At 48.9% G+C, this 23,812-nt stretch overlaps 1 protein-coding gene across 3 annotated transcripts in view; it reads right to left on the bottom strand.

Annotated features, from left to right (window-relative positions):
- Positions 1–23,812, bottom strand: part of PSTPIP1 (proline-serine-threonine phosphatase interacting protein 1) — a 378,052-nt gene that overhangs the window by 30,690 nt on the left and 323,550 nt on the right. For all 3 annotated transcript variants that reach the window (XM_069624738.1, XM_069624737.1, XM_069624739.1), the window contains 2 exons: positions 19,925–20,004; positions 9,050–9,159 (listed from right to left, as the gene is read on the bottom strand). In XM_069624738.1, the coding sequence (XP_069480839.1) occupies positions 9,050–9,159; positions 19,925–20,004 (190 nt within the window). The remainder of the gene's footprint in view (positions 1–9,049; positions 9,160–19,924; positions 20,005–23,812) is intronic.

Below are 23,812 nucleotides of genomic sequence, written 5' to 3'. Positions count from 1 at the left end.
TGCAACTGACTTGGCAGTTACAGTTTTCAATGGGATGGCCTCAGGATACCTGGTTGCATGGTCGACCAGCACCAGGATAAACCTATTGCCCGAGGATGTTTGCGGGTCAAGGGGACCAACAATGTCGATCCCTACCCTTTTAAATGGTACCCCCACAACTGGGAGCGGTACCAACGGAGCTTGGATTGTCGCGCCAACCTTACCAGACAACTGGCAGGAGGCACAACTCCTGCAGTGACTTTCTACTTGCACCCCCATCTTGGGCCAGTAGAAGTGCATGGGTAACCTTTGCTTGGTCCTCTTCATACCAAGGTGACCAGCAAGGGGAACTTCATGCGCCAACTGCAGGAGGAAGGGCCTAACAGCAAGGGGAACCACCAACCGCCTATGGTCTCCTTCTGTAGACTCTGTGGGCTCACTATACAGGAGTCCACCTTCCCAATAAATCCTATGCGTCCCAGGAGGTTCACCCTCAAGCTGGGAGCAGGCCTGTCTCCTTAGGCCTTCCAGAGATGGGCACTCACGTTGGCCTTTACTGAATTCGTCCCTATCAGGACCTCCTTCAACTAACAAGTCTTTTAGTTCAGGATGATCGTTGGGGTCAAATACTTCAGGCATCGCCACCTCCTCGTCAGGCCCGGGCGATTGACCAACTTCCTCCACCGCAGTGGTAGGTGAGCTCGGGGGAATATTCTCTTTCCCTCGTCTTGACTTGTCGACTCCTTTCGCCTTGGGTTTCCCCTTCGGCTGGGGCGGCGTATTGGTCTTGGCCAATGCTGCCCGTGCTTGAGACCGTGTGTAGGGTCTTTCGGCAGTGTCTCCTACGAGCCCTAAAGCTCTGAGATCATTACCTAACAAGACCTTTCCCGGGACGTTTCTCTGAATGCTCACTGGAATCCTGACTGCTGTACCATTTAAAGTAAGATTTACAGGTATTACTGGGAATATACAGAGTGGGCCGTCAGCCAACTTAGTGGGCATCAGAGTAGCTCTGGCAACTTCTTCTGAGTCTACCAAGGTAGAATCCACTACAGTGCGACTGCACCCACTATCCCTAAGAGCTGGAGTATCTACTCCATTGATCAGCACACTGTCTTTAAAGTAGTGCTTGGTATTATCCGGAATCCTAGCATAAGCCTCTGCGACTTTAGGCTCCCAGGAACCCAGGGAAGCTAAAACTACCTCAGCCTCTATCCCGCTGGGAAATGAATCTGAGGAGAAGGATGCTCCTGTAATCTCTTCTTCCTCGTAGGAGGAGAAGGCCTGTTTAGCGGAGTGGACCCCCAAAGGTCTAACCTTACACCGGGGATCCCCCTTCACGTGGTCAGTTGCTCCACAAGCAAAACAAGATCCATTGGGTCTGTTTACATAGGGAGGCTTATTGTAACCAGAGTTCTGGTTCGGAGGCCGACCTCCACTACCCTGTGAGTTCTCTTGTGTCTTACCCTTATTTTTCTTTTTGTGGCCCTTATGAGAAGAAGATTTATCAGATTCTCCACCCTCCATATCTTTGGACTTTTTCCCTTCCTCCTGCTTACCAGGATGAGTTTTGTCCTTATGGGACACTCGATGTGACACCCATAAGTCTGCTGCAATGGCCAGCTTCTTAGGATCTATCTCCTTCGAATCGGCCAAATGCTGCTTAAGCTCCGGGGAAGAAGATGCAAAAATGTGTTCCAGCATGACAAGATTTATCATGCCTTCGAAGGTAGAAACCTTATAACCTTCGACCCAGCCAGTTAAGTTTTTCAAGGATTCAGTGACATAAGATACCCAAGTACCACCTTCCTTTTTCTTATACTCTCTGAAACGTTTCAAATATTGGGCCGGAGTCTTCCCAAACTTTAAAATGAGAGTTTGCTTTAACATTGCGAAATCAGCTCGCTCAGCCTTTGACATTTCCATAATGGCACTACAGCCAGAATGGGGCAGTCTGCTGAGTAACTAGGCAATCTTATCAGCATTGTCAATGCATACTCAAACGCATTCAGCCAGTCCATAATGTCATTCCTTTCTTCATACACACTGAGCAGATCTTTCGGAAACCGTGGATGAGAGGAGGCCCCAGACCCATGTCCAGGACCCTTGGACCCATTTGCAACCTGAAGCTTGGCCAGTTCCAACTGGTGATCCCTGTCTTTTTGTTTTTCTGCCTGTTCGATTTTTAGTTTTGCTATGCTGAATTCAAGCTCCTGCTGCCTAAACCGCAGCTAATGCTTCTTGAATTCAAGCATAGCCTCCCCATCAGCACTGGCAGAGGAAACATTAAACATCTCGTCCTCCCTGTCCTCGTGGTCGCGATGGATCAGTGCAGCGGCAGAACCGTCGGTTCTACCAGTGAGAGCAGCCCCACCACCTTCCGCACTGTCCTCAGAAGTTATAGCGTCAAGCTGCGCTTCTTGCCACGCCACGATTCTTTGGATCATTTCCAATTTCGTGCCTTGAGAGGAAACACCTCTCTCCGCACACATCTTTTTCAATGTTTCTGATTTGGAAGCATTTAAAGTTAACAAGGTATTTGTTTCCATTCTGTTAGATAGGACTATGGCCTTTTTAAAGTTATACTACAACAATTCAATACGTGTCCTGTTTGGAATAACCTGAAATGCCTTAGTTCGTGCGCAACACTGGATACCTTCAGTCGTATCCCACCGCTGTACACCAATTTGTTAAGACGGATTTCTGAACTCTGTCCTGGTGGCGCAGAAGGCCAACCTAATTACTTGGAACAGGGTAACCTCTGGACGAGCCAGACCCATCAAGGTAGCGATCGCGGCGGTCAAGACTAGGTCTCAAGAGGGGTGAGGGTGACTGAAAGCCCGCAATGAGCACACAAAGCAAGAACACTTACAAACTACTCCAAACAGTTGTTATATTAAAAATATATACACATTTATTTCAAGGCCTTTAAAACAATGACCGTAGCGAGAAAATCACAATATAACGATAGTAAACCAACACATACCATATCAACACAATATATATACAAATACGACAGTCTCAAGCGTTATATGCACGAAATGGGGAGTCCACCTAAAAGGGAAGGAAGACAGGCAGTGCGTAATAATGCTTAGACCCAGTTCGCCTTCAGCGGCACCTAACTAGATGGAAGTCCGAGCCCTGCGAAGAGTGGAGCCTTGTGCTCAAGAGTACCTGCACACGCTGGTGCCAACGGGCAAAAGGAGAAGCTCTTCGAGGGAAATCAGGCAGTTCTGTTTAGTGCACAAAAGAAGAAGAACAAGTTCCGCGACTCAAGCGCAGCCTCCACAGTGGGCAGAAGCAGAGCGCGAGTACGGAAAAGGGTGCTGTTTTGACACAGCGGGGAAAAGCAATGGGCTCCTGCAGGAGGGCGACCAGATCGTAGCTATGCTACTCACCGGTCCCCGATGCAAGCAGACCCAGGCTTCTCCGCGTCCGTTTCAGCAGCTGGCAGGTTCAGAAGAGCAGGGAACGCCTCGTCGTGTCGAGTAAAAAGACGTCCCAATCTAAGAAACCCGCACAGTTCGTTACCACAGCAGGGCAACGGAGCGGCCGTGTGTATCTGAGCCAAATGTACACTACTCACTTCAGACCTGGGAACGCCAAGTGTACGAAGCGTGTGAGAGTGACAAGGACTCGAAATACTACACAACCTGGCGGCGGTTACAGAGCAGGACTCCCGTGTAAGCTGGTCAGTCAGCTGGATGGCCCAGAGACGCTTTCGAAGGCTTACTGGCAGGAGATGGTGAAGATGCCGAGAATAGCTGTTCCTGCTATTCCAAGGGTCGAAGTACCAGTACAGGCCTTCTGGTTCGATCAAAGGTGAAAAGGGTTTCACAAGGCGACAGCAGTGCAGTGGAGAAGTCCTTCAGCGGGTCACCAGCGATTCCTCGGTCCAGCCTCGTGGTTGCAGGATACTTGGCCCCTGTATTTCTTCGTTCGTGAGAACTCAGGAGATCGACATGGTAGTGGTGTTTCCAGCCCCCTCTTATCCACGGTTCCCTTCGCGCCAAAACGGAGGGGACCCAATGGGAGATCCGCTCATCAACACTCACACCATTCGTGGACCAATCACGGACCACGGTGGTCCCAGGCATTCACACCACCCTAGACTCTCTGGCACCCAGGATGTGTATTGGGACCAGACATCCCAGCCCACATCTTGGAGGCACACATACAACATGTAGAAGCCCGCGAAAGCATCCGTGTTTCGCGGGAAAGTACATGCCCAAATAAGGAAGGCCCCGGGTCGGCTCGACCTGGGGAAGGTGAAGGGAGCAAGACGGTCACCGGACAGGACAAAGGAGCCTCGTGGTCTGGCCATTTTGGGAGCCAGGCCACCATTTTGGGTTAAGCGCGAGAAACGTGCTTAGAACGCCAAAAGGAGCTCAAAACACAAGAAACGATCGCTGCCACCATTCCCGTCCCTGAATCTCTTGCACCGATCAGATACAATCCTAAACGAGTATCTAGGGCCTGTAGAAGGCTAGAGACCCAAGAGAGTTTTAACTTAGCTTACAGTGCCCTCTTGTGTCATGTTGCACGAAAGCCACAACATGATAAAAGAAACTACGGGAAACAGCATTCCCCGGTACTGACTGTCATAAGGGCATGTCTGTTTCCCCGTAAGAAAGGAGCGAAAGCCCAGAGGAGTGCGGCAGAAGTCTGCACTTCTCTGGCAAAGTCGAGAACAAGGTGAAAACAACAGCAAAAAGTTTAGGGGTTGCCACATGGAAGGAAAATTACCTACAATTACGAAATCTTTCCTAACAACAGGTAACAGGGCAAAAGACTCCAGACTTGAAATACTCTTTTCACCTGGGAGTATCCCACAGAACCAAGTGAAGTCCTGGTTTAATTGGAGTATAAATTTAAGAGAAAAAAAGGGTGGTTATCACCTGGGGGACAGGCTGTGATGAGTTGTCTTGGTTTACATGTCTTTATACCGAAATATTTTATAAAGAATGAACATATATCAGATATTTTATAACAAAACATTTTATGAAGAATGCACTTCTTTTTGCCCCCCCCCCCTCAACAAACCCCGGTTTCCAACCCCTAAAAACCCACCCCAACCATTTCCAAAAATTATTTAACCCTTTACCCCACCCCTAAGTGCATTCTACATAAAATGTGTCGTTATAAAATATTCGATATATGTTCATTCTTTATAAAATATTCTATGCCTCGTTGTCACCTGAAGCCCGTAACTCCGGGGTTGCACGGTAAAACCCATACCGCCCACTCCCTGAGCGGTAACGCAGCATTATGGCCTTAGGTTCGTGAATGCACAGGCCTAGCGCCGGGCACCCTAGAATTCTTAAATATGGGGTGCCGATGAGACAGCACATTTTACGGTCAGATATTTCACCAAGGGAGATTACGTCACTTCTCAGCATCTCGTCCTTATTTTCAATTGGACATTGCTGGCACTTTTCCAGAAGCGAGTAGGGCGCTTATATTAGTCCATCAGAAGCACTAGACTAGAAGCTGGCCATGTGCAGCGGGCGTGTAGCTCAGTATTGCATATGTGGGGGTATAACATAGTTTCAGGTCAGCTCCTCACCCGCATGTTGAGTGGTGACCCGAGTTTATCGAAGATCCCTCTCACAGCTGGCACATTTGGAAAATCGTGCCAGCAGAAGCATGTCGAGAATGAGTGGGCAAGCCAATACCAGCACAACAGAGATGTTAAGTTGCTGGCAATCAATGCTTTTCCACTCTTGTATCCCCCTCATAAAACACACGCGTTATAGGACAAAATACACAAATGCCTTATTTGTCTGTGCAGCATACTGTATGCTTTCTCGGCAACTATGTGCATATGTCACTCAGGGACAACTATGTGCATATGTCACTCAGGAGCAACTATGTGCATCTTTCACTCATGTGTGTATATGTCACTCAGGAGCAACTATGTCTATGTCACTCAGGGAGGGGCAACTATGTGCATATGTCACTCGGGCAAATATGTGCATATTGCATATGTCACTCAGGGGCAACTATGTGCATATGTCACTCAGGAGCAACTATGTGCATCTTTCACTCATGGGCAACTGTGTGTATATGTCACTCAGGAGCAACTATGTCCATATGTCACTCAGGGAGGGGCAACTATGTGCATATGTCACTCAGGGAGGGGCAACTATGTGCATATGTCACTCGGGCAAATATGTACATATTGCATATGTCACTCAGGGGCAACTATGTGCATATGTCACTTAGGAGCAACTATGTGCATCTTTCACTCATGGGGAACTATGCATCTTTCACTCATGGGCAACTATGTGCATCTTTCACTCATGGGGAACTATGTGCATCTTTCACTCATGGGCAACTATGTGCATCTTTCACTCATGGGGAACTATGTGCATCTTTCACTCATGGGGAACTATGTGCATATTTCACTCATGGGCAACTATGTGCATATGTTACTCAGGAGCAACTATGTGCATATGTCACTCAGGAGCAACTATGTGCATACGTCACTCAGGAGCAACTATGTGCATATGTCACTCAGGGGCAACTATGTGCATATTGCATATGTCACTCTGGGGCAATTCTGTGCATATTTCACTCTGGGGCAACTATGTGCATATGTCACTTAGGGGCAACTATGTGCATATTGCATATGTCACTCAGGGGCAACTATGTGCATATTGCATATTTCACTCAGGGGCAACTATGTGCATATGTCACTCAGGGGTAACTATGTGCATATTGCATATGTCACTCAGCGGCAACTATGCGCATATGTCACTCGGGGCATTTATAAGAGGCTGTGCAAGGCATAACCTCCTGAGGCAAAACTCTTTCCAATGGGTCAAAATATCCAGTCTAAGGTCTAAAAAGGATGGAAACAAATAATGTGTTCAATTGCATATAAGAAATGACCCTACGTAAGATTTATGATTAGAAGAGGGAGAAGTGAACAGGCCTCTTCGCCCAGTTGGCACCTATTGGTCCATCAGGTCTCCCCCTGCCCTTTGCTGTCCACTTTGGCAACTTCCTGCATCCAGCAGCTGCAGGTGCCACCATCATTACACAGATGCAGCTTTAGTGAAGCTTGCGTCACTGTGGAATGACCAACCGTAGGCCACGGCCCTTTCATCGTTCCTGGCGAATGTTTACAATTTGTATACCGGGGTGGTGGTTTCGACTCTAATTTCCCAAAAAAAACGGAGATCGTCGCCGGTGCCAATCTGGAGTCATGGGCTTTGCCGATGTGATCACTAATGCCACAGTTTTATGGACCTATACTTTTTCCTGTCCGCCCGCCCATGGCCACCAGTTGTAGTGCACTGTACACAACAGCGACTAAAACACTGCAGATCTTTTTGTTGTAGGCTATTTTGAAGCATTTTTGGGACTGTAAGTGCCATGTGGATGGAAGAGTATCCTGCCAAACTTTCACAGGCTGGAAGGTGTTTTTCGGTTAATGACACTGGCGTAACTTGCTTGTAGCTAAATGCTTTCTTGTGTATCATGTGTACATACGCCTGTTTCTTCTTCCAGGTGACTATTTTGCTCTTAGGGATGGTTGAGATATTGGGTGAAGAAGAGACAGCTTTTCATCCACACACATGCTCAGCTGGGTAGCTGGCCAGTGCTAATCCTTTGAAGATTTCAGCACTGGACAGCTCCATGTAACGTTTTAACGTTATAAAAAATGCCTTGAAATGCTGTTTTTTTAGATTTAAAAGAGCATATCCATCTAACCATGTCCATTTAGAAATTTGATGGACTGGTTTCGATGGAAAGGCTATCTTTTACATGTAAAAGATAGCATTTTGATGGAAAGGCAGTCTGATGGATTGACCATAAACCCATCCAAGTTCATGCCACTCTTGTTAGCCAAGCACTTCCCTTGCCTGGAGTTCAGGTTAGGTTTTCTTCACTGGTGGCAGGACCAAGGCTGATTTGTGTATGGTTGTTTCTCTTTTGATGAGTCTCGGGCGGATAGCTCAGGGGCAACGTGCTCGCCTTGGAAGCAAGACGACATGGAGCACCTCGGGTCCGTGCTTAGAAACCTCTGAGTATTAAGCGCTTTATAAATAACCTTTTATATCATAATGAATGCTTGGCTGAAACATTCCTGGTTCTAGGGTGACATGTGCCATAGAAGCAGTTAATTACTACATATGGGGCGCATTAAGAGTATGGTGGTAATGGTAAAGCACGTGGTCTTTTACTTGCCAAATTTATTCACAAATATCACTTCATTTTAAAATAACCTATAATACTTTCTACTTGAATCCTAGAGTACATTTCCACAGTGATCCCAACTGATAATTAGGTGGTATTTAAAAAACGACCTGTTTTTAGTTACCACCATAGTCATAAGGAGGCCGGTAGTGTTCAGTAACCACAGCAGGAGGCCTCCGTGTTGACACAAATAACTAAAGGGCGGCCACATGAGTGCGGCGACAGTACGTGCACAGCGATCCAGTTTATTGAGGCCTTCAAGACTTCAACTTGCCCCGTCGGCATTTAGTGCTGCACTCGCCCATGGACCCTTCCATTGTTACCTTTGCAGGGGTGCATTCCTGACCTCTGGGCACTAAGCCACCCGTCTAACTGCATTCTGCAGATTTTGCATTCCTGGATAAAGCCACCCACAGGTGGAAGCGAGACATTACCTAATGTACAGATACCCCTATACACACCTCCATCGGTTCACTCGGCCGTGTAAAATTCTGGATTTGCAGAAGAGAAGGAAGGCCAGATTTTTGTGAACATTTGAAGAAAGTTATCGTTGCAGAAGAGCAACGTCTTTGGCGTAGAAATGGTGGAGCCTGAGCGGGCAAGGCCCAGCCAACATCTGTAAATGCCCACTCAGCAGCACTGGGTGGGCCTTCACAGATGTCAATTTCACTGCGGTGGGCCCGACTACATTAGCTTCAGGCCTCACTTGTTAGACAATGTGGCGCTTGCATAGGATACATCTGACGTTAGGCCCCGGAGGACTTTCGAGGCCTGTCCATGCCTGGGGTCAGCTTGGAATCCCAATAAGCTGAGTACACAGCAATCGCAGCATTGAGGATGACGCACTGAAATCATGCTGTTTTACCTGGGCCGTGTAGTCGTACAGCACGGTGCAGTCCTGGAATGAGTTCAGCTCTCCGGCCTCATCTGTGGTTTCGGGTACACGGATTGCAGCATAGACGCCACTAGCCGTTTCTGTCATGATAAAAATGGAAAATAATATAATTACTTCATTAGAACAAGTTTTATTAGGGGCTCTGGGACCCCTGACTAGCTCCAGGCAGAGGCGTTGCTGGGAAGGCGCTGAGGGGGCTATACTCCAGGCCTTTTGGTGTAGCCCCGGATAGAAGTTCACAGGCTACAACCGAAATGCTTGCTAGCCCCGAGTCCCGACAATCCCGACATTAGCATAGCAGCGGATCTTTTCCAGACATAGCAACACCCCTCGCTCTATTGAAATTAGTTCAGCTGATTAAGGAGCATCTCCCGACGGCCAGTCCACCAAATTACCAGTGTTTGACATCAGGTAGGCAAAATGCAATTTCCCAGAATGCACTGCCCGAGTCAATAACCTCTCCCTAATCTCCCAGTGAAATTGGCTTCAAAGTGTCTCTGCATCTTTCCAGTGGATTGGTGCTTTAGGGCTCATTCACCAGCATGTGGTTGTGTCGGGGTGAAAGAAGGGGCGATTCATAACACAACATCAACATGGTCTGTGGGGACATGTGTGACCATGCTATGCCTTGGAGACACAGCCATCCAATTGCTGTCGCCATTTTCCATAGACATATGCGGCCATGTTGTAGCAGCGGCATCGTTAGTACAGAGTCAGCTCATGTCACGAAAGTCTATAGTAGTGCGCAAGAACATGTGTTTGCAGGATGTCGCTGCTTCTGTGTACATGCTCTCTTGCAAGGGTCCTTTATACTGCATCAGTGGCTAATATCTCTTACAGGGACATGGCACATATTAACAGGAGTGACCATCCTCATTCAGAACCCCATGCATACATGGAAATGCCCAGTTAGTCACGTGTTTAGTTTTTGGTAAAGTTGGCACAGTAAGCAATGACTATAACCCAAAACATCTGGATGAGAAGTGAAGCGAGGAGAGAGATGGTATATGAGGAGGGACACACAGCCTGTGGGTGTTTGGTTTTCTGACGTCCAATTGCCATGGTACTTCCTATGGCCATTCGCAGCCACGACCTGCCCCACCCTGTCCAAATTCACCCTCCCATACAGCTTCCCCCAGAGCTAGCTCTTTGCTTAGAAATAACAATGTCAACTCCTTAATAGCAGTCATCTGAAAGGTGATGGATTATTTGTAGTTGTAAACCAGCTTCATTTGAAATAAGAATGTCTTCGCCAAGTGTGACCTCAGGCAATTGATTTAAAAGCAGTCTGAGTGTCCTTGCATCTATTGGTTGCTTAGACTGAATTACTGTTAAAAAACAAGCATTGGCAAAGCTAAGAGTTTTGTCTCTTACATAGTTAAGTAGGCATTTGCCAGGCACTGCTATTACATGCTCAGATACCAAGATCATTTGCCAGCTGTTGCCATGGTAAAGCCAGACAGTATCATTGTGGCATTGCCTGGAAAATGCCTATCCCATGTCTACACAAACTGTTTGCTTTGCCAATGCCTATTTTCATTGCAGTATGGAACTGTTAATGGAAAAAACAAAGCTAGTCCCAGAGCATTGACATGCAAGCTCAGGCCATGCCGCCCGCCCTACTTCCTTTCCCTGGTAGGTCAGAGGGGTACGGATGATACTGACATGCAAGCTCATGCCATTCCGCCCTGCTACAGATGATACTGACATGCAAGCTCAGGCCATGCCGCCCTGCTACAGATGATACTGACATGCAAGCTCGGGCCATGCCGCCCTGCTACAGATGATACTGACATGCAAGCTCGGGCCATGCCGCCCTGCTACAGATGATACTGACATGCAAGCTCGGGCCATGCCGCCCTGCTACAGATGATACTGACATGCAAGCTCATGCCATTCCGCCCTGCTACAGATGATACTGACATGCAAGCTGGGGCTATGCCGCCCTGCTACAGATGATACTGACATGCAAGCTCATGCCATTCCGCCCTGCTACAGATGATACTGACATGCAAGCTCGGGCCATGCCGCCCTGCTACAGATGATACTGACATGCAAGCTCATGCTATTCCGCCCTGCTACAGATGAAAACCATGCCGCCCGCCCTGCTTCCTTTCCCTGGTAGTTCAGAGGGGTAGGGATGAAACTGACATGCAAGCTCAGACCATGCCTCCCTGATTCCTTTCCCTTGTAGTTTGGAGGGGTAGGGATGAAACTGACATGCAAGCTCAGGCCATGCCTCCCTGATTCCTTTCCCTTGTAGTTTGGAGGGGTAGGGATGAAACTGACATGCAAGCTCAGGCCATGCCTCCCTGATTCCTTTCCCTTGTAGTTTGGAGGGGTAGGGATGAAACTGACATGCAAGCTCAGGCCATGCCTCCCTGATTCCTTTCCCTTGTAGTTTGGAGGGGTAGGGATGAAACTGACATGCAAGCTCAGGCCATGCCTCCCTGATTCCTTTCCCTTGTAGTTTGGAGGGGTAGGCATGAAACTGACATGCAAGCACAGGCCATGCCTCCCTGATTCCTTTCCCTTGTAGTTTGGAGGGGTAGGGATGAAACTGACATGCAAGCTCAGGCCATGCCTCCCTGATTCCTTTCCCTTGTAGTTTGGAGGGGTAGGGATGAAACTGACATGCAAGCACAGGCCATGCCTCCCTGATTCCTTTCCCTTGTAGTTTGGAGGGGTTGGGATGAAACTGACATGCAAGCTCAGGCCATGCCTCCCTGATTCCTTTCCCTTGTAGTTTGGAGGGGTAGAGATGAAACTGACATGCAAGCTCAGGCCATGCCTCCCTGCTTCCTTTCCCTGCTAGCTTGACTAGGAGGGGTGTGGGGGTGGGGGGTGCGTATGGATGAAACTGACATGCAAGCTCAGGCCATGCCGCCCTGCCTCCTTTCCCTGGTAGCTCAGAGGAGTAAGGATGAAACTTGCTTCCATGTTCTCTTCTTGGGCCTAAATCCCCTCTATAGAGATTAATTACACATGATCTAAAATTCCCTGTAAATAACCAGTATGCAACCTGTAGCTGGCGAGCAGCCTGACCTTTGCGTATACTGTACTATTCTCAATTTTTTAAAGTCATATTTGCAATACTATCTAAAATCTCTTCAATAACACCATCAAAACAACTGAAAATTGATATGCAAACACGCAAAAGTGCAGTTGCCAATTCCTGGCATCTTTCCTATACTCCACCGCCCTCTAGCGTCACACAATAGCAGGCCACCTAGCTCTTTGGCCGAGTGGTAGCTCCTGGAATGTGTAGGTTATCCAGCAGCAGGCAATCCCCTTATCACCGAGCACTTCTGCTCCAGCTAGGCTGCCTATCTGTCCATCTATGTTAAAAACAACACACAAAAACTCTATTGTGACATCATGAAAACCATTTTTAAACATAACAAGGCAACCCTTTTTTAAAACAGAAAAAATATTTTGATACTTCTTTTATATGCGAGTTTTTTTTTTTTAAAATCACATGCACACAGCAAGTTCATCCTTTTTATATTCCCCGAGGTAAACCCTCGTATATTTAATTTTCGGTGTCTGAGTTGCTGACATTGTGTGCCTTTTCCTTATAACAGTTGTAACTATCGGCCACCATTGTTGTTGTGTATTGCGCACCGACTCTTCTTCCTAACCTGTGTATGCTGCAGAGAGTGCGGCTGTGGCAGTGTAAATGAGCAACATGTTAAAATTGCCGGGATGGAACCCACGCGGTGTGTGCTAGTATGGGGGAGCGTGGGGTGAGGCGGTAGAGGCACATGCCATGACTAGCATTCACCCTTCAACTCTTCTCTCTGAATGCCTTTGGGCGACACAACTTTGTACAATGTGTAGGTCCATATGCACTGACAAGGAGGGTGTTGTTTCACATCAACATCAGTTATTGCAGCAGCTTGTAATACTGGTATCAGGTAATGTGGCCATGAAAAAAGTCATCAGGTTGGCGACTTTAAAAAAAAAATGCATTAATGATGCACCCTCCAGGCTATCAAACACTTTCCCCAAATATTCTAGGGCTGGAAGTAATAAAATATAATTATGCCCCTCCTAGAATATTTTGGGAAATAATTTTGGTAGCCAGGAAAAAGTTGCCAGAACCGGACGACTTTTTCACAGCGACATTATTAAACGGAACTGTAATACTTAGGTGACGAACTGACCCGGTGCATTAAATTCTATTCATTTGGTTTCATTATGTTTAAGACTCGTGGTTTTATGATATTTTTTTCAACATTTGCATCTGTATTTCTGCATATTTATTTTTTGTTCGTTATCTGTATTTATCCACATTTATTTTTTGTTCTGTAAAATAAAATTCACAACTAGCATTTTTCCAAAAATAGTTAAATGAAAAGCATGCAATGCTTGAGTGCCTGTAATGGGTTCTTGCACATCAAGCCCCAATCAATGTTCAACTTAAAAACAAATGGCCTTCTATTTCTGCTGATGGGAGAAACATCCCTGCTGTCATTTGAATATCGTGAAAGGGAAAAACATTAATTTGAGGGGATTGGGTCCTCCGACGTATTCCATATCTATGACAGGTAATGTCCACAGCTGTGCTGCTTCGGAAAATCTTTGGCGTCTGCGTCCTGCGTCGATGACGTCGATGTGCCGTCCCCGAGGACCTCCTCCGACGGCCGACGTCACCCGATGTGATAAGTAGGACGCACGACGCCCATAGCCTCAGTTCCCTTTTTTCCGCGAACGTTTTCGCTTCGAGAATCTCGGTACACCTCGACTCGTTGGAGTTTGCTGTTTTCAATTCTCGGTTCGTTGAACCTGTTCGATTTGTTGTGAAGGCCTGTTCGTGGCGATGTCTTTCTCATCTTCAACCCCGCGTCCGGGCTTCAAGAACTGCGGGGACTGTGGGTCCAAGATGTCGGTCACGGACTCGCACGATGCCTGCCTCTGGTGCCTCGGGGAGGCCCACGATACAGACGACTGTGTCGACTGCCAGTCGCTCATGGCAAAGGCCTTGTGGGAACGCTAGAAGAAGCTGTCGGTAGGCCGGATGTCTAAGCCCCGGAAGTCGAGGTCTGCGGGGATTTCGACGGATGACTCGAGGGGTGACTCTGCGTCATCGTCGGAAGTCCAGTGGGTCTCCTTCCAGGAGTCGGTCTCGCCACTCCTCCTCCTCTTCGAGGCATTCCCGGAAGCGCCGGCATAGGTCGCCTTCCCCGTCCTCTTCCGAGGACTCCGCCCGTCGGCCGGTCGCTTATCCCTCCATGCAAGCGACACCGGAGGAATGGGCTTCCTTCGGGAAGAAGATGCTAGCGATTCTGGAATCGCTGGGCACTGGTCCGCCCGCGCCTCCGAGTGAGGTCGGTCGGCACCGGTCGAGAGACACCGCCCGTACGCCTTTGGGCTCGGGTGGTCGGCACGGCTCGCGGGAGAGGTCCCGCTCGGACAAGGGTAGCCGTTCTCGCCATGCCCGTTCCAGGTCCCGGTCCTCGACGCGCTCGAGACCGTGTGATCCTGTGCCATCTTCGAAGAAGACGTCAACGCCTGTGGTGCCGAGGTTGTCGATGATTTCTCTCGAGGCTCCGCCTCCGAGGGGGTCGTCGACGCCGTCGGCACCTAGGTCGTCAAGAGACCCGCTCGCAGCTCTAGCTTCGAGGCCTGTGTCGACGCCGCCGATGCTGGCGGCGCTGCAGCTGACGTCGATGGCGATTTGCTCGATGTCGACGCCTTTTCTGTCGACGCCGGCGCCGACTCATTCGGCGCCCTCGACGTCCGAGGCAGTGGTGTCGGAGGGGCCCTGTGGCACAGGGTTTGCCCCTAGAAACGCTATGGCTAAGGTCAGGCACTGCTTTGGTCCACAGAGGTCTTCCTCTCCCCGCCTGGAGTACATTTCAGAGGGTGATGAAGGCTCTGATGGGGGCTTGGTTCCAGTTACGGTTCCAGATGACCTTATCACGGACCATAGCCAGTTTGATGATCTGCGGCAGTCGCTGCATGATGCCAGTGGACTGGACACCTCTCAGGAGGTGGAGTTTTGTAGGCCGGAGCCTGGCACTCATGCCGATTCTTCATATCGGCGCCTTATGTCTCGGGTCACCGAGTACTTGGGTTGGTCAGCTCCCCCAGGGGAGTTCGTTCAGGATGATCTCAGGGACATCCTTGATCTCGGTCCCCCCAATGACCCGGTTTTGCCTTTTCATATGGCTCTGCAGAGAAGGGTGGTGGCGGCTTGGACTGCTCCGGAGAGTCTCCCGGCAGTGGGCAAGTCTTTGTCGCGAAAATACCGTCCAGCCAGTAGCGACCCCTGCTACGTGTCTAGGCACCCCACTCCGGAGAGTTTGGTGGTGCAGGCGGCTACGGCCCCGGCAAAGCAGGCGTCGTATCGTACCATCCCTCCAGATAGGGACGACAAACGTTTTGACGGCTGGGCGAAGAAAGTGTTTTCTTCTGGGGGTATGGCGCTTCAGGCGGCCAACTCCATATGTGGCTTGTCTCGTTTCACACACCCTCTGTGGAACTGTGTTGCATTAGCGGCTGAACATATTCCCGAAGGGGACGAACGGGATGGTTTCCTTGCTATGGTTCAGGATGGCAAGGATGCTATGTGTGAGGCCGTTCAGTCGGGTTTGGACTTGGTGGATTGTGTCAGCCGGTCCATGGCGGCGAGCACCGTAATGCGCAGGTTTGCGTGGTTGCGGAAGTCTGGGTAGGCTCCTGATGTGCAGTCCCGGCTCCTCAACATGCCCTTTGACGGTGAACACCTTTTTGGCAGCAAGGCTGACGAGAGCCTTGAGAGGTTGCAGACCTCCAAAGCTGCAGCGAAGTCGTTGGGCGCTGCAGTTTGCCAACCTCCGACCTTTTCGTCCTAGAGGACAGCAATGGAGGGGAGGTTCCTTTCGCTATTTCTCGTCCTTCAGTAAAGCGAGGGGAGCTAGCAGTCAAAGAGGCCATCATAAGAGTGCCAGAGGTGGAAATAAAGGTACTCGAGGTGCCAAGGCTGCTCGGGCAGTTGCCTCTTTACCCTCAGGCAACGCCGCAGCCGCTACCACTCAGTCATGAGGTCAGGTCCCATGGTTCGCCGGTTGGGGGAAGGCTGGCGCAGCATCTTGTAGAGCCATTACTTTGGATGTGCGGGTTCTAGAGATCATAACCCACGGCTACTGTCTTCTTTTTCGGCAGAGGCCTCACGACAATCCACCAGGGAACCTCTCTTTGAAGTGTCCGGAACCGCTCCTTGCGCAGGAAATTCAAGCCCTGCTGGAGAAAGGCGCCATAGAACTGGTGCCTGTAGCAGAGAGGAACAAGGTATTCCCCTTAATTTTTGATTCCAAAGAAAGACGGGAGATTGAGACCCATCATGGACTTGCGCGGTTTGAACAAACTCCTCAGGAAGGACAAGTTCAAGATGGTGACTCTTTCTCAAGTCCTCCAGGCCCTTCAACTTCAGGACTGGTTGGTGTCTCTCGACCTCAAGGATGCTTACTTCCATGTGCCGATCCATCCCAAGCACAAGAAGTACCTGAGGTTCGCGGTTGGCGACTCACACTTTCAGTTTCGGGTCCTGCCGTTCGGATTGACCTCCACCCCAAGGGTTTTCACCAAGCTCATGGTGGTGGTGGCAGCGCATCTCAGGAAAGGGGGGATTCACGTCTACCCCTACCTGGACGATTGGTTGATCAGGGGGAGCTCTCCCGAGCAAGTCCTGGATCATCTGTCCGTCACCTGCCACTCCCTTCACAGGCTGGGCTTCTCCCTCAATTTAAAGAAGTCCCATTTGACACCAACGCAGCGGCTCCAGTACATCGGAGCAGTGCTCGACACGTCCCTGGGGCAGTGTTTTCTTCCTCAGGTGAGGGCTCTTCACATTCAGCAGATGGTGCACAAGTTTCAGCTTGCCCAGAATCTCCCAGTGTCCGAATTCTTGAGACTGCTCGGCCTCATGGCATCCTGCATTCTTCTGGTGGCAGAGGCTCGTCTGCGGATGAGATCTTTGCAGTGGGCACTCAAGCTCCAGTGGGCTCAGTCCTCCGGCAGGCTGTCGTACCCTGTTCAGGTGCCGCCCTCGGTAGCCCGGGACCTTCTGTGGTGGGCCGTCGAGGGCAATCTGATGAAGGGGGCCCCTTTTTGGCTGCCCTGGCCGGAGTTGACGATCGTGACGGACGCATCCCTCACGGGATGGGGAGCTCATGCCAACGAGTTGACAGTCAGCGGTTGTTGGTCTCCGTCGGAGTCCAGACTCCATATCAATCTGTTGGAGCTGAGGGCCGTCAGGCTAGCCCTGAAGGCTTTTCTGCCGACTGTGCGCGGAAAGAGTGTCCTGATTCTAACGGACAACACGGTGGCCATGCACTACCTCAACAAAAAGGGGGGGCAGGGTCACTTCCGCTGTGCAGGGAGGTGATGCAGCTCGAATTCAGGGCCATCCAGCAGGAAGTTTCGATCTCGGCTGTTCATCTGGCCAGAGACGACAACGAGACGGCGGACGCTCTGAGCAGGCAGAGCTCGATCTCTCACGAGTGGGAGCTGGCTCAGGAGATTCTCCTGGAGATCTTCACCCTTTGGGGGACCCCTCAAGTGGATCTCTTCGCCTCCAGGGTCAACCGGAAGTGCTAAAGGTTTTGCTCGCGGGAATTTCCTCCAAAAGGAGCCTTGGGAGACGCGTTCGTGGTGGAGTGGTCATTCCCACTGCTGTACGCATTTCCTCCAGTCCCCGTCATCCCGCAAGTGCTGCGGAGGTTACGGAGGTTCGGTTCCCGGATGATCCTCATTGCTCCGGCGTGGGCCCGGAGGACGTGGTACCCGGACTTTCTAGACTTGTCCATCTGTCCTCCACGTCGTCTTCCCTACCGAGACGATCTGCTCTCACGGGAGGGGGCTCAGGTTCTCCATCCAGAGGTCAGTTCCCTCAATCTTCACGCTTGGCTTCGCAAAGGTTGAGGTATAAGGATTAGGACCTCCCTGAAGACGTGATGGAGGCGGCCAGCAACAAAGTCTCTGTACCGTTGCCGTTGGAGAAAGTTCTGCGACTGGTGCAGAGTTGAGAATGTGGATCCTTTTGAATGTGACATTCCCATGGTTCTGTCTTTTTTGCTTTCTTTTGCCCACAGGGGCTTGCAAGTGGGGACCATTAAAGGTTGCCTGGCGACGCTGTCCATCTTTAAGCGCTCGTCTGAAAAGTGTTCCTATTTTAAGATTCCTTTGATTTTGCAGTTTTTGAAAGGGCTCACTAATGTGTTCCCTCCGTCACCTTTTCTGGTGCCCGGTTGGGATCTGAACCTTGTTCTTAAGTTTCTTATGGGTGCTCTGTTTGAGCCTTTACATTCTTGCCCTTTGAGGCTGTTGACTCTGAAAACTGTGTTTTTGGTTGTGGTTACTTCCGCTCGCAGAGTGAGTGAGTTACAGGCACTTTCAGTTAAGCCACCCTTCACTGTGTTTCAGAAGGACAGGGTTGTCCTTAGCGTTCGTCCTTCTTTTCTTCCGAAGGTGGTTTCGGAATTTCATTTGAGCCAGAAGGTTGTTCTTCTGGCGTTCTATCCTCCTCCAAATCCTGGTAAGGAAGAGGAGAGGCTCCATAGGCTTGACCCTAGGAGAGCGTTGAGCTTTTATATTTCGCGCATGTCCCGGGTCAGAGTGGACAATCAACTTTTCATTGATTTCGCTGGAAAGGGTTTGGGACAAGCTGTGACGAAACAGACTTTGTCTCGTTGGATTATTTTAGCTATCTCTGAGTGTTACCGCTTGGTGGGTAAGGACCCTCCGGCTGGCTTGCGGGCCCATTCTACCAGGGGAGTGGCTGCGTCTACTGCCCTGCAGAGGGGAGTTCCTATTCGTCACATCTGTGATGCAGCCACCTGGGCTTCAGTACATACTTTTGTACGTCACTACTCCCTCGATTCCATCAGAGGGCAAGATCTGGCCTTTGGCAAGGCAATTCTCTATTCCGCAATTTGATTGGGCATGCTTAATTTGTATTCTAAATTCTTTCCCACCTCCTTGCTTGGTACTGCTTTGGGAGTCTGTCATAGATATGGAATACGTCGGAGGACCCAATCCCCTCGAAGAACAAGTTACTTTCTTACCTGGTAACGTTCTTTTGATGGGATGGTCCGACGACGTATTCCATATCGCTCCCTCCCTGCCTTCCCCGCTGCAGAATTTCTTTTGCGATTGCAGCTTGCGTTCCGCAAGGCCTTGTGTGTCTGACTCGCAGAAAACTGGTGGCACACGTTCTGGGAAAAAACTTTAACTGAGGCTGTGGGCGTCGTGCGTCCTACTTATCACATTGGGTGACGTCGGCCGTCGGAGGAGGTCCTCAGGGACGGCGCATCGAGCGCATCGACGCTAGACGCAGACGCCAAAGATTTTCCGAAGCAGCACAGACCTGTCATAGATATGGAATACGTCGTCGGACCATCCCATCGAAAGAACGTCGGACCATCCCAACCCAAGAAAGTAACTTGTTCTTCTTAAAGCTCCTCTTTTGTGTTCCTTTCCACAGCCACTGGCCTACGAGTCATGATCTGTAGATTTAAGCAAAATAACTTAATTTCTGCCCATTTCCAGTTTTTTATGATTTTTATTTTTTTAGATAAATACTGAAAGGAAACAAAGTGATTTCTGTCTGTATCTATGTGTAAAATCAGTAAAAACGGAAAACAGGGAGCCTTCATTATTCTGACTCAACATGTTTACTAATTTGGAACAGCAAAAGGCAATGTTGCTTAGGGCCATTGGGCTAACACAAAGCCTGCACCTGGCAAGTGCTGCAGTGTGGGGTGCTAGGATGCGGCTTGGTGCACTTTCCTAACCAAAATCTCATAGAGTAAGTGTAGCATTTCCTGTAATAGGAAGATTTCTGTTTCTATAAGACCTTACCCTCAGGAACGACAGGTGGCGTGGGCACGTCACTGACATTTTTGGCACTCCCACCAAAGCCTTGCAACAAACCTGAGAACCTGTAAACGAGAGGGAATCGGGTCAATTCTTTGAACTAACAGTCGCCAACCTGCACAGAAACACAAAACTGAAATGTGCAGCAGCATGTAGTGCATCAAAATCGACTATGCTATCTAGGACTGATGGAAGTTGCAGTCCAAAATACCTGGACAGCTAAATGTTGCAGACCCCTAACCTAGTTGAAGAAAAGGTCTTGAAACCATAGAATGTCTTTTTGTTGTCCAGAATTAGTTACAGAATCTGTGAAATGGGGGTGGAGTGCAGTTCTGTGGGAAATTGGTCGACCTGGGCTATGTAGTGGCCCTCAGCACAAAGGAAGTCAAAGACACTATGAGGAAATGTGGTCTTGTACAAAGAGTGGTGCAATTTGAGAAGGCGTGGCCCTCTCAGAGGAGGTGTGGTTAACTGTGAGGAGGTGCGGCCTACTCTGAAGAATTCTTGTCTACTGTGAGGAGTGGTCCATTCTGAGGAGCAGTGGTTTAGTCTGGTAATGTGAGGAGGTGTGGTCTAGTGTGTGGAAGCAAGGCTAGTTTAGGGAGTTAAAGAATACATTCTATAGAGTGAGTTGGAGTTCTCTAATGGGAGGAGGGATGCTCTAATGGGATGGATGTGGCCCAATGGCATTCATTTACCTAATTGGAGGGGCTTTGGTGTAACACAATGAGATGGAGGCTATGCAGAGTAAGCGCGGATTCATTGGAGGAGATAGGATCTAGTGGCTGTCCATATGGCTGAATGGGAGAAGGGTTGCTGTAAATGGGAGGGGGGATTTCATAATATAACGGGGTGTAAACTAATAGAAGAGCAGGGTGCCTTATTGGCATAGATATGGCCTAATGAGAGGGATATGCCATAACTGGAAGCATGGTGGTCTAATGGCAGAAGCATGCTTTAGCTGTAATAGATATGTGCTTGGTTAAGAAGTAAGTAGGACTGGTACAATGGGAGGAGGTGATAAAGGGTGGGGCGCTGGTCTTTCTTGGTCAATTGGCCGGGCTTGGCAACAGCAGTCCATACGGTCGAGTTACACTGATGGCCCCCTGGACTGGATTTAAAGAATAATCTCCAAGCATACAGTTTTCAGCAACAAAAAAAACATTGTTTCTTCAAAGTCAATTTACCTCCCTGCCCAACAAAAACTGAAATGTCATTGGACAGTAGGATCATGCTGTGTACACTGGGGCCCATGACTAGCTAGATGTATTAATGCACAGTATTTTGGTCTACGACTAGTATCTGTAACTCAGGGCTGGTGAGAAAATAAGGTAAACTAGGCAGCTGGGGCACATGGATGATATTTTGGACTGTAGACATAAATTAGAGGCCATAGAAGGCGTCAACATGGCCCTTTGCTTGCAAAGGCGTCCATTATTTTGCCAGCCCTGATGATAAAAAGTAGTCCTGGGAGGGGTTGCATGGCATTAAAGGGCTGGAAAGGTTTAATCCCATTGCTATTGGTCGGCTAAACGCCATAATTCAATAGAGCGCTTCTTCTGTGCCTCGCAGCAATGTATTATTACCTCCTATTTTAAAGCAACCCGGGAACATCCTCAATATTTCCATCACACTTTTAATGTAGCCCCAGGCTGATTGGCCATGACCCTAGCCATCTGCAGGCAAATAACCAATACTTCTTTTTACTGAAACTTTGATGGAACAAGCGGTGATAAAGCAATCTGAGCACCACTTGGTGTTCACTAGTATCCAGAGCCCAAGAGAGGTAGGATTTCACCAATTGCACAGACTTTGTAATCGTCTCCATGATCAATGACCTTCGGTGACTGCCAAATTTCAGTGAGGTTAAAGCTGTGACATTTTTGGATCGGTCGGTTGCAAATCAGTCAGGGCCTAGTGAGAATAGACAAATCTGTTGAAAAGTTGATAAAGCCCTTCCTGACGGATCGTGAGAACACAATCTGACCACCACAATTTCAATCACATTTCGCAAAGATCACCTGTGGTGTCCCTCAGGGTTCAACCTTTTTTCCTTATTTTTGGGAACTTACATACTCCCTTTAATGAAGCTGGTAAGGTGCTAACAGATACACAACTATATCTATGGGGTCGGCATGAAGTTGTTGGTCAAAATTTAATGTGATGAATCGAAGGAATGTGTCCCTTGTCCCCAAGGGGAACTCCTTCCTGTGAGGCTAGGGAGGTGAGCCTGCTGTGCAATACCCTCCCTATGGGTAGAGGCAAGTGGGACCTCACCGGGAGAGGCTCTCCCTTTGGGGACAGCTCCTCCCGTTCCCATGAGGAACTCCCTAGAGACATCCACCTTATGACTTACATGTCATGTTCTACAAATCAAAGAGTTTTTTAAATATCCTGACTGGGTCGAATACAGCTTGGAATAAATGCCAACATCCTACTGGAAAGGAGCATGTAACTTTAAGCTACAGTGTGTCATGTACTGCAATGAGGTGGCTAAATAATGGACACTCTATGTGCCCACGCAAGAGAAACAGCGTCAGCACAAGACAAGCCCACGAGTTTGAAACTTGCATAAAGAGCGATGCAGAAAGAAGACCGAAAGAGAGAGAGGTCGGGACGCTAGAACTACGGCATCAGCCCGACACGAGAGGTCTAAGCCGGGAATGATGGTGTAAGAACTACTCACCACTGTAATCATCTAACATACGCCTGTAACTCCTACCAATGCACAGCGCTCTGTTGCTTCCCGAAGCTAGGCTCGCGCTCAATAAATAAACAATAAATACAAACAATAAACTATTGTGATCCAAGGTTCACAAGAAGGAGGACTGAGTTTACCATATAATGTGTGGTAGACATTGTTTAGTAACAGTTAATTGCATTAGTTTGCTAGCTTTGAGTATACATAGCAACAGGAAATATGCATGTTTGCAAATGGTCAGCACAGGGCGTCTTACAATGTCACAGATATCGTTAGTAAAAATGACGGAGAACATAAATGGTAATGTGGCGCCATGGAAAATGAACTCCAGGCTTCCATTTCCAGGTGTCTCTCCGGCTGCATCACCCATTGTCACTGGTTGGCAAACCGACCATTGCCTGGCCGTCCGAGAGCCCACTCGACCAGAGCAATCGCTGCAACTACGGCATTCCTGTCTGGTATGCCCCTGCTGGACATCTGCAGGGCTGCTACGTGGAGGACGACGAAAAAAAAAAAGGGAAAATGAACTCCATAATGTAATCTAAGGCAAAAGGTCCAATGTTATATCAATTCTGCTCCTTCCGTTTAGCGCTGGGTAGGACTGGTTGTCTTTGCAAATGCATCTACTCGTGCCTCCAGCAGCTGAGCTTGAATAGCAAACAAGCCAAGTAGTCCACCTGTGGCCTCCCCTTGAACCAAGGTGGGTCTCGACAGTAGACTCGAGCCAGATATACATTTCAGCTGCCCTAATCCTCTGAAAATAAAACGGAGGTGATATAATAATAACTTGCCATTTATTTAGCTCTTTTATCCATACATTATTATTACCCTATCGAAATTTGTACTCACTTTATCGACCTCAGAATGATGAAAGGCTGAATCGACCGTGCCAGGATCCAGACCTGCAGATCAAAGACAGATCGCAGCAACTAGCGCTCAACCCGCTGAGCTATATTACCGGCTACAACGAACCACAATGTTAGGCAGGAACGTGTGCAAGATATACCGTGGGTAATTTAGGCCTCCCCTGTGGTTGTAAACTATGGCTGGACACAGTATTTAGAAACAACCTTGTGCGACATATGGATAACTTACACGTGACAAATTACTGTGCAGTTGTTCACATTCACTAAGGCTATACTTAAAACTGATAATGGGGGCTCGCACAGAGG

Source organism: Ambystoma mexicanum, chromosome 11 (genome assembly GCF_040938575.1).
Source record: "Ambystoma mexicanum isolate Mex_15411 chromosome 11, UKY_AmexF1_1, whole genome shotgun sequence".
Taxonomy (NCBI): Eukaryota; Metazoa; Chordata; class Amphibia; order Caudata; family Ambystomatidae; genus Ambystoma; species Ambystoma mexicanum.
The sequence above is the reverse complement of the archived record's forward strand: the minus strand, read 5'-3'. Positions and strand labels throughout refer to the sequence as shown.